The sequence below is a fragment of the Staurois parvus genome, unplaced genomic scaffold (genome assembly GCF_062004578.1).
Source record: "Staurois parvus isolate SC_StPar_1 unplaced genomic scaffold, SC_StPar_1.0 ptg000052l, whole genome shotgun sequence".
Taxonomy (NCBI): Eukaryota; Metazoa; Chordata; class Amphibia; order Anura; family Ranidae; genus Staurois; species Staurois parvus.
In genome coordinates this window covers 475,619-489,853 of record NW_028317848.1, presented here as the reverse complement: position 1 = coordinate 489,853, position 14,235 = coordinate 475,619, and the positions used below count along the sequence as shown (strand labels likewise).

The following is a 14,235-nucleotide window of genomic DNA, read 5'->3' as shown; positions in this document are numbered from 1 at the left end:
CAAGGCAAGTAACTTATCCTGTATTTTCCCGCTATTCTATGTTTGCTGTGTCTTTGTATACCTATATATATTTTTGTGATATCTCTTTGTACATATTTATTTTGCATCCAACGCTTTTAGTAATAAATCTTTCTTTCTGAAAGTGTTAAACTGTTTCTAAGCGCTTACTTGCAATTCACGAATCCCTGCCTTTGAAGAGACGCTACTGTTTGTATATCTCTGTATAGCAGGTCCGCGGGCCGTGCTATATAGACCAATATTTCAATCATTATAGTGTATATTTAGTAACGGGAGTTTCCCAGTCTCCGACAAAAGTGGTGGTGGCAGTAGAGGGTTAGTTGCGTAACTAACCTGACCCAGTAACAAGCGCATCCAGGCTGCAGGCACCGATTGTAGTCCATTAGCTGGGCAATCGCTGTGTAGGGTGCAGCTGGGTGGGGCCTTGTTACGCGCGTCACACCGCGGTTTTGGATCGGCCGGCCCTTCGGTCACGAGTTTGGTGAGAAGGTCTGGGGTCTGACGCCGTGGGCGTGACGTATTACTGTTAGTCGCGGCTGTGCGATTGTCGCCTGTTGGTGGCGGCGACCGCGGGTCGTGACAGGCCTCTCCAACTTATAATCAACTAACAGTCTTGGGGTGGTTTGCAGTGTCATTCTTCAAGGACCTGATATTGATTGCCTGGATCATTGTTGCCTTCTTGCATCCACACCCTCCTTTAAGTCTTGCCTAGCTCCCCCAGGTGTGACCTCCTTTTTTCCAGGGGGATTTGCACACCGGTACTTATTTGGGTTTTGAGTTAAAGAACCTTAGTTTTGTCAATCTTGACATGCCAACCACAAAATTATATTAGCTTGTTTTCTATGTTATGGAAAGTGAATTGTACCTTCTCAGTGCACCTTGCTCCTTGTTTTTTATTTTAAAGCCTTGCATGCATTGTTCAGCTGGAGCGACTGCATGGACAGGAAGGGGCTGAAAGAGATTGAGCAAAATCAGGGCACTGTGATCCTAAAATGGATCCATCTTCTACCCAGTTCTTAAATAATACAAAATTGGGAGCTGGAGTTACCGGATTTGCCCCAGGAAACAGAGCAATTTTTTATTTTTATATTTTTATTTTTTACTATGTTTAGCTTCAAGATGACATCTCCATGAAGTGTGTGATTTTTTAAGACCTTCATTAATCATGTAAATGGCCCCACATTACATGCACAGTGATATCTAGCTCATTCTAAACATCCTTCTGTGGGGGAAGAGCATATTTCACATCCCAGCTAATTTGAACAGCGCTTACAAGTAAACACTTCACCATGGAGTAATCTTTGTGTTTTAAGTTAGGACGTAAGTGTGAGAACATAAACAGCATTCCCAAACTACGCAGTACTTTAATGATGGTTAAATGTGAATTAAATTGAGGCTTTTGTTTGTTCTGGGCTGGCGTGATAGTTTGCAGAGGGACGATTATATGGCAACCAAAGGCTGCAGTTTGAGTCTCGGGGTCAAGAATTGATATCGACTTACGTACATTTCATAAAAGGAGTGATTTCCATGTAATATAAAATCACTTTTCCCCCTGCTGATCATTTTTGGCTAGGAGATTCAGATCATGGAGGGACAACAATGTCATGGTTTGACCTCCAGCTTTGTGTGGTCCATAGCAGTACTGGCAGCAACAGATTAGCTAACATTTTTAAAGTTCAGCGTGTATTATGTCTTGGAAGTGAGTTTGGGAAGCACAGGGATTGTTAAGAACTTTAAACAACATTGCAGTTGAGTATGGCTGTATTTTGTTTACTTGAATAAGTTCATTACTAAGCTGTTTGTATACCTAACGTGGCTACGTAATATTAACCCAAAAGGTCCCGGTAGTCACCTTTTGTGGCCACTGCAAACATGTATCATGTCATAGCTTGTGTAGGTATGAACCCGGGGTTAAAATTAAAAAGGAACTTCTTCTGACTTTTGGCGTAATGACTGTATTGATTACCACTTTTTCGTGTCAAATGAGTTTTGCATGTCCTTTAGAAGTCAATGCAAAACCCACTCAATAAGTCTATAGTGCAGGTCAGGAAGAGGTCAAAAACACCTGTTGAGGAAATCTGAATGATATAAGAAGTGTCTTTAAACTAATGTCCAACTGAAGTAATCGACACAAACTCCTATACTGCTGTGTTTTCCAGGGTGCCAAATATCGGTCTCCAATTTGGCTGCACGCTCGCTGTATGAAGATTTATTCAATCCTCTCTTGAACTCTTTGATAATCAAAATATCTCAGTTCTAGAAATTGCAGTTTTGTAATTTCCTTATAGAAATGTAACCCTCTTACCTTAGTATTTGGATTCTTCCTACAAGGCAATCCCCGAGTTACGAACGACTCGTACTTACAATCGGAGGGAGAACTCTCCCCCTAGGAAGGGAAATTCACTCCTGTAAGAGTTATGGGAAAAGGTGCCTCCACTGAAGGTTTATTGCCAATCCTTGTTTCCATGACAACTCAAACTTATCAAAATTCAGTTGTCACAGGAACCAAAAGTAAGGTGAAATCTTCTGAACAGAAGCACAGACAGCAAAACAAACATTATGGGGTGTTAACACTTTTATTTCCTATGATATCCAAAAAAAAAATATTTTTTTGGCTGAAGTTCCTGGGTGTGTTTGGCACTCTCTGGTATTCCTTGCAATTGAGGTGACCACAAGAAAATCCAGAAGGATGGCACTTTTGTACACTGTAAGTGGTCATTCAATATAAATTTTCTAGCCCACAAGTTTACTTAAAAAGGTGCAAGACAATAGCTAATAGTCTTTGGGGTTTATTTTATAATTTCTACCAACTTCTAACACTTTATTATTTCTTTACTGATGTTTAGAACTCCAGTAACTCCAGCTCCCACTTTTGTGTCCCTTAAGAACTGGGTAGAAGATGGATGCATTTTAGGATCTCAGTGCCCTGATTTTTCTCAGTCTCTTTAAGCCCCTTCCTTTCATCATTGGCTGAACATTATTGCTCTGGATCAGCCTCCTAGTAGTGACATTGGTGAAACAATTTGCAAATTGTGTTGTTGGCATGGCTGCTGGTATTCTTCAACAGGAATGCTTGTGACAAAGTGTCAGCTCAGGTGCACAATTTGGAGACAGTTGTCACCCGACAAAAGAATGTGCCTGAACAAGGACTTTGGCTGCAGGTTCACTTGGTATCCCTACAATGAAAATTACAGTTTCAAAAAGTTTGAAAACCACTTTGAAGGCCAGCACCATTTAACTCACTTCCTGTGAATCCAGGGCAATAAAGCTTCACCCTCCACTCTGAACTCCAAGGAGAATGCTGCAGAGAATGGCATCTTGGCATTAGCCTGGGCTTAGGCTGTAATCTAGTCAGTAATTCTACATTGAATTTCTTCTTGCTGTAATAAGAGAATCACTATTATTAGCTTTTGTGTTGCTAATGGACTGATCCCTTGCATGGAATAAAAGAATTCCTACTTTTTTTAGTTCCAACTTATTTTTCTTTTTTAAGAAAATTAATTTTGCTTTTACCAATTTTCACATGGGATGCTCTGACCGCTGTATAATTTTCCTTTGAATTTTTTTTTACCTTAACAAGTATCTGCCCTTGTTGGTATTTAGTTCTTGACTTATTTATTTTTATTTCCGTGCCTTCAGTATTACTGGCGACAAAAAATATCACTTGTTATTACTGGTCATTTCAGAGCATCGACATCTGATTTTCCTTTTTAATTTTATTTTTTCTAAATGAGTAAATTAATTACAGCTGCATTTTTCTCTGCTTCAGTTTTTTTTTTTTTTGCTTCTATCTTTTTTGGCTAGTTAACTGTAACATTTGTATTTATAAATAGGAAAGAATAACAGTATTCAGATATAATTACACAATTGAATGCCACTTTTTCCAGATAAATATTTATGCAAATTCTAAAGGTCAGATGTGAAATTAAATATAATTATCTTGGCTGCATGTCTTGAAAATATTTTGCACAAATGACCATCTGCACTTCAATCATATAACATTTTATAATCTTGGCATTGTTTAGTTTAAACATTTTTTGTTTCCCACAGTTCTGAAAGTGAATCCGGCTCTCAAAGTGCTTGTGACCAGCTTGTGACTCCAACAGCACTTGCAGCTTGTACGAGAGTGGACTCCTGTTTCACACCATGGTTGGTTCCATCATTTGGAGTGTCCATTCAGTTTGCACACCTGGAGCTACACTTGTGTCACCATGTGGATCAGTTAGGCTCAGGTACATGTTTATAATTGATTGTAAAGTGACATTTTACTGGCATATGGAACAGTGGAATGAGCTAAGTGCTCAAACAGACATGGCAATTAACCAGTCATTCTACGTCATGTCCATGTATTTGAAGAAACAGTGCAGGCTAGAGACAGTCTTGGAAGGAAAAGGTTAGGTGATGATGGACAAACTTAGCCAGGAAAGAAGCAGGCTGTATCAACTTGTAATGCTCACTGTGAGAAGCTCACAGTGTGCAGTAAAATCAGAGTACACACATTCAGTACAAGAGAGGAACCTATACAACTGTGCAAGCCTAAATTTATGATAGGAGTTCAGCCTTTGCTCAATCCCAGTGTACTTTGGACCTTAATTCCAGGATATACCTGTGACCTGGATTCTTGCTCAAGTTGATAATAAGGAAAGAATATATAAACAGCGCAAAACACAAACCTCTTCACCATAAATTGACATACAACAATATCTAAAGTGTTCATAAATAATGTGTCATAAATAAATAAAAAGTCCGTCTTCCCAAAGGTGTATAATAAGTTGATAATAAGCCCTGACCCCTGTTATGCAACTATCAAATGTCAGAGCCAATACTGAAGTTGGGATTTTCACTGTTGCATGATAGGAGTTGTGGTTTGGCCTCAACTCAAGCAGAAGTCAAGGCCTAACAGCCATATGTACAGGCTTGCCCTTGGATCCATGGGGCACCAAAGGAATTGTTTTTCAGACCAACACAGAAGATGTCTGCACTTCAGCAAAGTTTTCACCTAGGAAGTATTCTAGGCCATGCCAGGTTAATTTAAAGTGAACCTCTGCCCAGACTTATGCACCTTAAAGTATTATCATATTGTTATCAAACAGTAAAAGCACAGATGCTTTGCAATCACAACTCCTTTCCTCTTTATTTTCTATTAAGAGCAGAATCTTGGCATTTTGCCATCCATCTAAGGGAAACACACAGCAAATGATTCTAAGCTGCTAAAATCTCCCTGAAACTCAATTTTAGAGTCTCTGTTGTGATATTTAACCAGTTGCCGACCGCAGATAGCCGAATGACGGCTACACTACAGCCGGCCAAATCTGGGAGGGCGTCATATGACGTCCTCCCAGAACGCGCTCCCCTGCGCGCCCCCGGCAATCCTCGTGATCGTTGTGTTCTACGGACACAGCTGATCACGTGATGTGGTAAAAGGCCAATCACAGCAGTCTTTTACCACGTGATCAGCCATGTCCAATGACGCACTGATCACAGGGGAATGCAATTGCTGGTTCTCGGCTGCACTTTCCTCTCGCTGTCAAAGTGTAAGGAAAGTACTGCCGAGAACCTGCAGTTGTCAGAGCAGGGATCGGCACCGATCATCAGGGCCACCCACCAGCTCTGCCCACCTGTGCCCAGCAGTGCCACCCACCAGCTCTGCCCACCTGTGCCCACCAGTGCCACCCACCAGTGCTTATCAGTGCCACCCACTTGTGCCCAGCAGTGCCACACACGTGCCACCCACTTGTGCCCAGCAGTGCCACCCACCTGTGCCCAGCAGTGCCACCCACCTGTGCCACCCACCAGTGCCCATCAGTGCAGTCCAGCAGTGCCGCCAGTCAGTGCCCCCAGTCAGTGCCCAGCAATTGTGCCAGTCAGTGCCCTACAGTTGTGCCAGTCAATGCCCAGCAGTGCCTCCAGGCAGTGCAGCCAGTCAGTGCCGCCTCAGTACTGACTATCAGTACCCATCATCAGTGCTGCCTATCAGTGCCGCCTATCCATGCCACCTCATTAGTGCTGCCTATCAGTGCCCTTCAGTGCTGCCTATCAGTGCCCATCAGTGCCGCCTATCAGTGCCCTCACTGCTGCCTCAGCAACGCAGATCAGTGAAGGAGAAAAATTACCTGTTTGCAAAATTCTATAATAGAAACAAAGAAACATTTTTTTTTCAAATTTTTTGCAATTTTTTTATTTATAGCGCAAAAAGTAAAACACCCAGCGACGATTAAATACCATCAAAAGAAATCTCTATTTATGAGAAAAAAATGATAAAAATTTCATATGAGTACAATCTTGCATGACAGCGCAATAGTCATTCAAAGTGCGACAGCTCTGAAAGCTGAAAATTGGCCTTGTAAGGAAGGGGGTATAAGTGCCCTGTAGGCTAGTGGTTAAAGGGTCACCTTTTGTAACAGGTTCACCTTTTGTGACATGTTACTTGTTACACCCATATTCAGAGTGTAACATGTAGCCCCCGCACCCCCCATTACCATTGTGACATGCTCTCATGCTCTCCCCCTCGCTAGCTGTCACAATTTAAAAAATGCGGGGCTCCGCCGCCTCAGCACTCATTCACAGTATTTTGTGAATGGGAAAACTACAAGTTCCGACAGATTTCAGCTTTCAGCTTGTAGTTTTCAATGAACTAGCACGGCACTCCACAGCGCCGTGGTAGTTCATTGAGCCTTCCTGTTAGTAAGTATCTGCTTGCCCATACGGGATGTAGGAGCATGCAGATATACTGACAGGTCAGGGCAGACCTGTATGGCACCCTCTATCTGCTGTTCACTGGTGCAATGCTTTAGAGGCTTCACAAACAAAAAATAATAAATGGACATTTTTTGTTAAAAGATGAACTTATCCTTTGATAAAGTTACTAAATCCACAGCAATCAAATCAGTCTGTATATGCAGTAAAGCATGCTTGTTATACTCACTGTGGAAGGGGTTAATTCTCTGCATTGTGTAAAAAGGCTGTTTGAGCTTGTCTTCGCTTATCCTCCACTTCTTCTACTGTCCCCAACCCATCTGTTGATAATACAGAGCCCTGGGAGTCACTCTGCACATTCTCAGTTTAGTGTGCAATGCTAGAGAGTTTTTTTTTTTTTTCTTACCTTTGGGAGGGTGCATGTGATCAGCACAGGGCCAATCATCACTGTCCAGACAGAGGGTCAGGGGTTATGCAGACAGTCAGAGCAGAAAGAAAACTCCTCCTACAACCTTTAACCAGTACTCAGCTGGACACTGATAGAAGTCACAAGACTGCTATATACGGCTGATTAAAAAAAGGTATTTAGCAGTTTATATTTACTAAAATAATTGTATTTCTATGTTCTGTGTACTGTGGGAGACCAGATATAGTGAATGCAGGGTTCTGTGTTTAGTAACACTTTAAGAATCGTTGAAGATCAACTACCTCACAGTACATGCAGCTAGAGAGGTCAATGAGGATTTCATGCTATTTTACTGCTCGTAAGGCCTCATGTACACTGGCACTCCTGCTTTTCTAAATGCAGCAGAAGTGATCTGGGCAGTATAAACAACATTTATGTCTCACAGGTCACTTTTTCCTGAGTTTCGATGGTCCAGCAGTCTTAGCTGCATTTGGATATGTTTAGACATGTTTAGTCACATTTTCATTACAAGCGTTAACATGCATTTAGAATGCTTAATTGAATCCTGGATGCACAACATTCTGTTTTCTCTAGATGCAGGTAAACTGACCACACCTAAATGCACAGTGTTAATGGCACCATTAACAGTCCATTACATGTATATAGAAATGTCCTCATATCAATGCAGGTTTTACAGTGCCAGTGCAAATGAGGCTTAAAAGTACGTTTATGGTAATGTCCATTGTCTAACAAGTGTTCATTATTTTATTCAAAATTCATTATGTTTAAAAAAAGAAAAATATGATAAATACTAAAAAACAAAAGGAAAAAAAAAAAGATAATTATGTCAACTACCCATCTAAGACCTAGACAATAGTGGGATTATTGAGGATCGATTCACAAGCGGAAAGTGGAAACCAAGGAACCTGCTATAAAACTGTTTTTTTTTTCTAACTTCAAAGGTAAGTTCACTTTTGTAAAATAATAAACGCACATCTTTTTGCAGGTAAAAAGATGTGCATTTATTTTTTTTTTTTTTTTTACTAGGAGCCTCTAAAGCATTGCAGCTGCTAACAACAGATTGCGGGAATGCAGGGCTCTTGCAGATTTTCTGTGTAATCTGTCTGCTCGTACCTTGTACAAGCAGGTAGTTACACACTGACAGGAAGCATCAATGAACTATCTAGAATGCTCAACAGCGCCCTTGTAGTTATTTGAGAACTACAAGCCAACAGCCCCAAAGGCTGTCGTCGATACTTGTAGTGCTCCCATTCACAGAACTCTGTGAATGAATGACAGCAAGTGCAGGTAAAAGATCCCCGTCCGCTGTCACAACGGAGGATCAGGGGGAGGGGGGTGATGCATCTGTAACATGTTACACCCTGAATATGGGTGTAACCTTACAAAAGATGAATGTATCTTTTAATTTGTTCAGTTGGATATTCTACTGAAATATTTTTGAACATGAAGCCTTAAAACATAACACACACAAATGGGGTAGATTTACTGAAACTGGTGTACTCAGAACCTAGTGCAACTGTGCATGGTAGCCAATCAGCTTCTAACTTCAGCTTGTTCACTGAAGCTTTGGGAAGAAAACCTGGAAGCTGATAGTTTTTTATGCAGAGTTGCACAAAATTTTTTACTCTCCAGTATTCGAAAATAACCCCTAATGTCTTACATTGGAGGTGTCCTGCAAACATTTCGTGATGAATGATCTACTCCCCTGCGAGACCTTGCCCTATATAAATCTGCCCTCCTAAAATAAAATTCCTGCCTCTGCACTGCAAAACAGTACTGTTTTATCAGTTTCATTAACATCCAGTCCTCATCAACTTTTCTACCTTTAAATCTCTGCTTCCCACACTTCTAGAACATGCTTCAAAATACTAACAATGTACAAAGCAATCACAGCCATTCACAATTCTTGTCCAAACTACATCACCATCATCATTTCAAAATATCACCCAAACGGTCATCTTTGCTTCTCCAAAGGTCTCTTGCTTTCTAGTAAACATGCTTACCTCCAGGATTTCTCCAGAGCCTCCCCTTCCTCTGGAACTCCTTACCTCAGTCTGTCCAGATATCGCCTACTCATTCCACCTTCAGGTGGTCCCTGAAAACTCATCTCTTCAAAGAATCCTATCCCCCCTCCACCTAATAAATTGTATTTTTACTCTCCCCATCAGCTTATCCCACTCAAGTATTACCTTTTGTATAACTTGCCCCTCCCTATTGAATTGTAAGCTATCAGAAACAAGGCCCTCTGAACCCTCTTGTGTTGAATTGGATTGTGACATTCCTGTCTACCTTTATTTTGTAAAGCACTGCAGAAACTGTTGGCAATATGTAATAATAATGTTTGGCTTCCATAAAGAATGCTAACTGAATACAATGTTTGTTCTACATGTAAAAGGAGGTTTTTAAGAGGTTTCACGTTTTCTTATGCATTTTAGGGACTGAATTATCCTGGTTACTAGCGATGATCTCCCAGTTCAGTTGAAACATAGGATCAGACCAAACTCTGCTTGTTTGGGTATTTAAAAATATAAAGTTACCACAAAATATAAAGGCGGGGTAAGCTAGTGATGAGCTCAAAGAACGTACCTTATAGTGGTGTGGGTGTAAACCAAATAATTTTAAATAGCAAAAAGAGTAGTAGTTGCAAGATGCAAACTACCAAAGTAGGTAATGAACACCCAAGCAATATAGCTCAAATGTAAAATCACATATTTTTATTAATCCCATGTTGGGGAAAAAAAGAGTAATATCAGTAGATGGTGGCATGTACAATCACAGAACACATATTAAAAACAATGAAAAGATAAGCAATCTGGATTGCAATATTAATATATTTCAGTGGTAATCACTTCAGACTGGTTAAGAGTTATAAGCAGCGCTGAAAAATTTCATATGAAACTGTATTTCACCAGGTAAACCATAGCCCTGTATAATGAGCATAATATCTATACATGTAGATTGATAGAAAAATGCAACGAGTATGGCTAGGCATATATCATGATATATAATTACTTCCGATGCGTGGGAACATCAAAAATAGGATGCAGGTAGAAAAAATATATCCGATAGTGGGATGCGATGGAATAAACTCATGGAATTATACTGTGTTGAAATGATTCATACTGTCCAATGTTCTTTAAAAACTTGAATACTGTGTAGTATAAATCATGAAGTATTGTGGAAATGTATATATTATCACATATGGATGTTCCTCCAATTAGCCCGAGTAAAGAATGTAAAGTACAACTGAGAGATAGTTGAAAGACTTCAGGTGAGGTGTGCAATAGCGTATAATGTTGGTTTGTAGTACACCACACTCACCACCGTCATATTAGCCGAGAGCTGGGCTGATTCCAGGTAGTAGAACTCTCAATGCGCTGTAACTTTGCTGTCATATGGTAGATGAGTGATGAATAGCCAACACAGTCCCCATCAGGGTAATGATCAGACCTCATATTGTAAATTGCATAGTATGCAGTGTTCCCGCCATATCAGAAGGCATGTCGAGTGGCACAGCATCTGAGACTGCTCTCACCAGTCCCTGATGTCGACCATGTGGGACGTTGCTTCTGGGTGTGATGACGTCAGTACGTTACTTTGACGCGTTTCGTCCGCCAATCAGTGCAGACTTCTTCAGAAGAACTATAAAGCACTAGATCAATGCTTTCTTTTTCTTTGTTCTAATGCTTACATCGTAGAAGAGAGATATGGGTCCTTATTGACCCACTTCTCTCCATAAAGAGGACCTGTCACTGTTTATTTCTATCAGGGAAGGGATTTTTGCATTCCTTGTGATAGGAAAAAAAGTGATTTAAATAAATAAAGGGACAGCGTAAAAATATGTAATAAAATACATTTTTTAAAAATGTTTAAAGTGCTCCCATCCCAATGTGCTCATGTACAGTGGTGAATGCATACATAGGTCCACATATGTAAACGGTGTTCAGACCACACGTGAGGTATCGCCGCGAACATCAGAGAGAGAGCAATAATTCTGCACTAGACCTCCTCTGTAACTTTAAACTGGTAACCTGTAGAAATTTTTAAAGTTTCACCCATGGAGATTTTTAACCACTTGCCGCCCAGCCACTGTAGATATACGGTGGCAGGGCGGCACTCACAGGCAAAACCACGTTTTAAAACGTGGTCCTGCAAAACAGGTAGGGGGCGCGTGCGAGGCGCGTGCCCGCCCTACCTGTCCCGCGGGTGTCAGCAGCGGGTCCCAGCCGCCGGGTCACGGCCAGTGATTACCAGCCGTTTGGCCGCGATGAGCTGTGATCACTGACAGATAGCAGGGCTGCATTGTTTACACAGAGCCCTGTTATCTGTCAGTTGCCGTCAGCTCGCGACAAGCTGCAGAGGGAGAGAAGAGTTTCTCTCCCTCGATCAGCTCCCCCCTCCCTCCCCCCGTCTAGTACACACCCCCGCCCCCTAGTAAAACACTCCCCTCACACAGCGAACACTAAAAATGTTAACCCCTTCCTCCCCATTGCCATTAGTACAGTGTCAGTGTTTTTTTTTTTTCACTGATCACTGTATTGGTTTCACTGGGCATGTCAGTGACCCCAAGTCAGTTCCCCCCCAGTGTCAAAATGTCCGCCACAGTCCCGCAGTCCCGCCATAAGTTGCTGATCGCCGCAATATGTCGCTGATCGCCACCATTATTAGTATAAATAAAATAAAAAATCCCAGTATCTTTCCCGCCATTTGTAAACGCTATAACTTTCACGTAAACCAATTAATTTACACGTATTGGGATTTTTTTTTAGCAGAGACATGTCGCAGAATGCATTTTGGATGAAATTTGTGACAAAATTTGATTTTTTAATTTTTTTTACTGGACATGTTTTATAGCAAAAAGTCCAAAATATTGTTTTTTTTGTCTCAAAATTGTCAGCCTTTTTTTTTATAGCGCAAAAAATTAAAAACGCACAGGCAATCAAATACCACCGAAAGAAAGTTCAATTTGTGGAAAAAAAAGGATGTAAATTTAATTTGGGTGCAGTGTTGCATGACCGCGCAATTGTCAGTTAAAGTCATGCAGCGCCGTAACACAAACCTCTTCTGTAACCGCTTCCTTACCACCCTACAGCAGAAATACTGCTACAGGGCGGCATGGGTACGCAAAATCATATATATATATATATATATATATATATATATATATATATACGTAATTCGCGCTCCCATGGTTTTCACACCCCTCCCAGATAGAGTCAGATTGCCCGACAGTACACCAGTCATCACATTTAACCCCTTGATTGTCAGGAGCACGCCCATGTACAATAAACCTCCATTGCTAGTATAGTGTCTGGGCGGGTCAATATCTTTGATCAGATCAGCACTATACCAGCGTTCACATTAGTATAGCGTCCCCAAAAACGCAGCGTTAGCGGGATCAGCCCCTGCACCTGCCAACATCTGCGTTTAGCCCCTACACTTACCCCCCCCCCCCCCTTATCCCCCAGCAAGTGCAGTTGTCAGTAGGTCACTGTCACTTGATACATTGCACACAAAACCGCAGTGTTCGCAGAATCAGGCCTGATCTCTGTTAGCACTTGTCGGTAAATTTTGATGACTCTCATATGCAGCAGAGTGCCAGTACTAGTGCCGCTCTACCTTTTGGTGAACTGGCGAGTACCAGCGGTCTAGTACATCCTGGTCTTTCACATACCTCCTTGATTTTTGGAGCTGTTTTTCACGGAATATCTGTATGCGTTGATTGTGGATCAAAGCAGTCTATATGCACAACAATTTATCGCCGCCAACCCAAATTCAAACCTTGCCAGACCATTCGCATGGAAACTCATTACGGTTTTCAAATTTAAATTTTTTTTGGGCCTAACCCTCAACATGGGCATTACTAAAAGAAATGAATTTCGGTTGTATTGGTCCGCAGACCCGATTCATCATATGCCGTGTTCTCTGCTGCCATGGCCAGGCATAGATATGAGAGTATCATGTGTTTTATACATTTCAGCGACAATACACTCTGTCATCCTCGGGGTAACCCTGAATTTGACCGGCTCCACAAAATTCAGCCCCTCGCAAATCACCTTAACCTAAAATTTGCAGATGTCTATACTCCCCAGCAAAACATCTGCCTTGATGAGTCCCTTATTAATTTTTCTGGCCGCCTTGCATTCAAACAATTTCTCCCCTGCAAGCGTGCCAGATATGGGGTCAAGATGTAGAAGACCTGTGAGAGGACAACAGGCTATACTTATAAGTTTCGGATTTACGAGGGAAAAGATAGTCACGTGGAGCCCCCCGGATGCCCAGAATACATGGGGAGCAGTGACAAGATAGTTTGGGACTTGGTGTCATCATTTCTCCATATGGGGTACCACTTTTACATGGACAATTTTTATTCAAGCGTACCACTATTAGACATTTATTCAATCTTGGAACTGGCACTTGTGGCAAAGTGTGACCTAATGTGTGCCCACCATTAGAAGTGGGTGGATGCAGGGTGGTATATTCTAATGGTGGGCATACCACACACTTTTTCTGGCAGAGATTTCTTCTCATTTTTTCATTCAGTCCAAAGGCTGCATACAAAAAAAAAAAAGAACATAGCATATATAACCAACAAGGACCAGCGACGTACTGGTACATCACTGGATTTGAATGGTTTTACCAGGATGATGCCTACAGTTGCAGGCATCATCCTGGTATCGTTTTTTTCAGCCGGTGATCGGCTTTCATGTAAAAGCAATCCTAGTGGCTAATTAGCTGCAAGATTGCTTTTACAAGCAGTGGGAGATTATGTCCCCCCTCCCCCGCTGCCTTCCACGGCCTTCTCGGGCAGTCTCGTGCCAGCTGACCATAGAGCTGATTGGACACCAGAATGATGCCAATCATCTCTATAGTCTAAGAATTCAGAAGCTACAAGCATTTCATCACTTCAGTTTTGCAGGATGTAAACAGCGCCATTTGTAAATTGGGAAAGCATCTGATCACACCGATTTTGGTTTGATTAGATAATGTAAGGGCAGAGGAGATATCTAGAGTCTGATAGACCCCAGATTTTTCAAAAAAGAATATATGACAATGCCCATTGAAGTTATAGGGGTTATTTACATTCCCTGTTA

General features: G+C 41.5%; 1 protein-coding gene across 1 annotated transcript in view; it reads left to right on the top strand.

Annotated features, from left to right (window-relative positions):
* Positions 1-14,235, top strand: part of VPS13B (vacuolar protein sorting 13 homolog B) — a 1,305,797-nt gene that overhangs the window by 1,129,034 nt on the left and 162,528 nt on the right. The window contains exon 41 of the mRNA XM_089666424.1: positions 4,069-4,250. Coding sequence (XP_089522550.1) covers positions 4,069-4,250 — 182 coding nt within the window. The remainder of the gene's footprint in view (positions 1-4,068; positions 4,251-14,235) is intronic.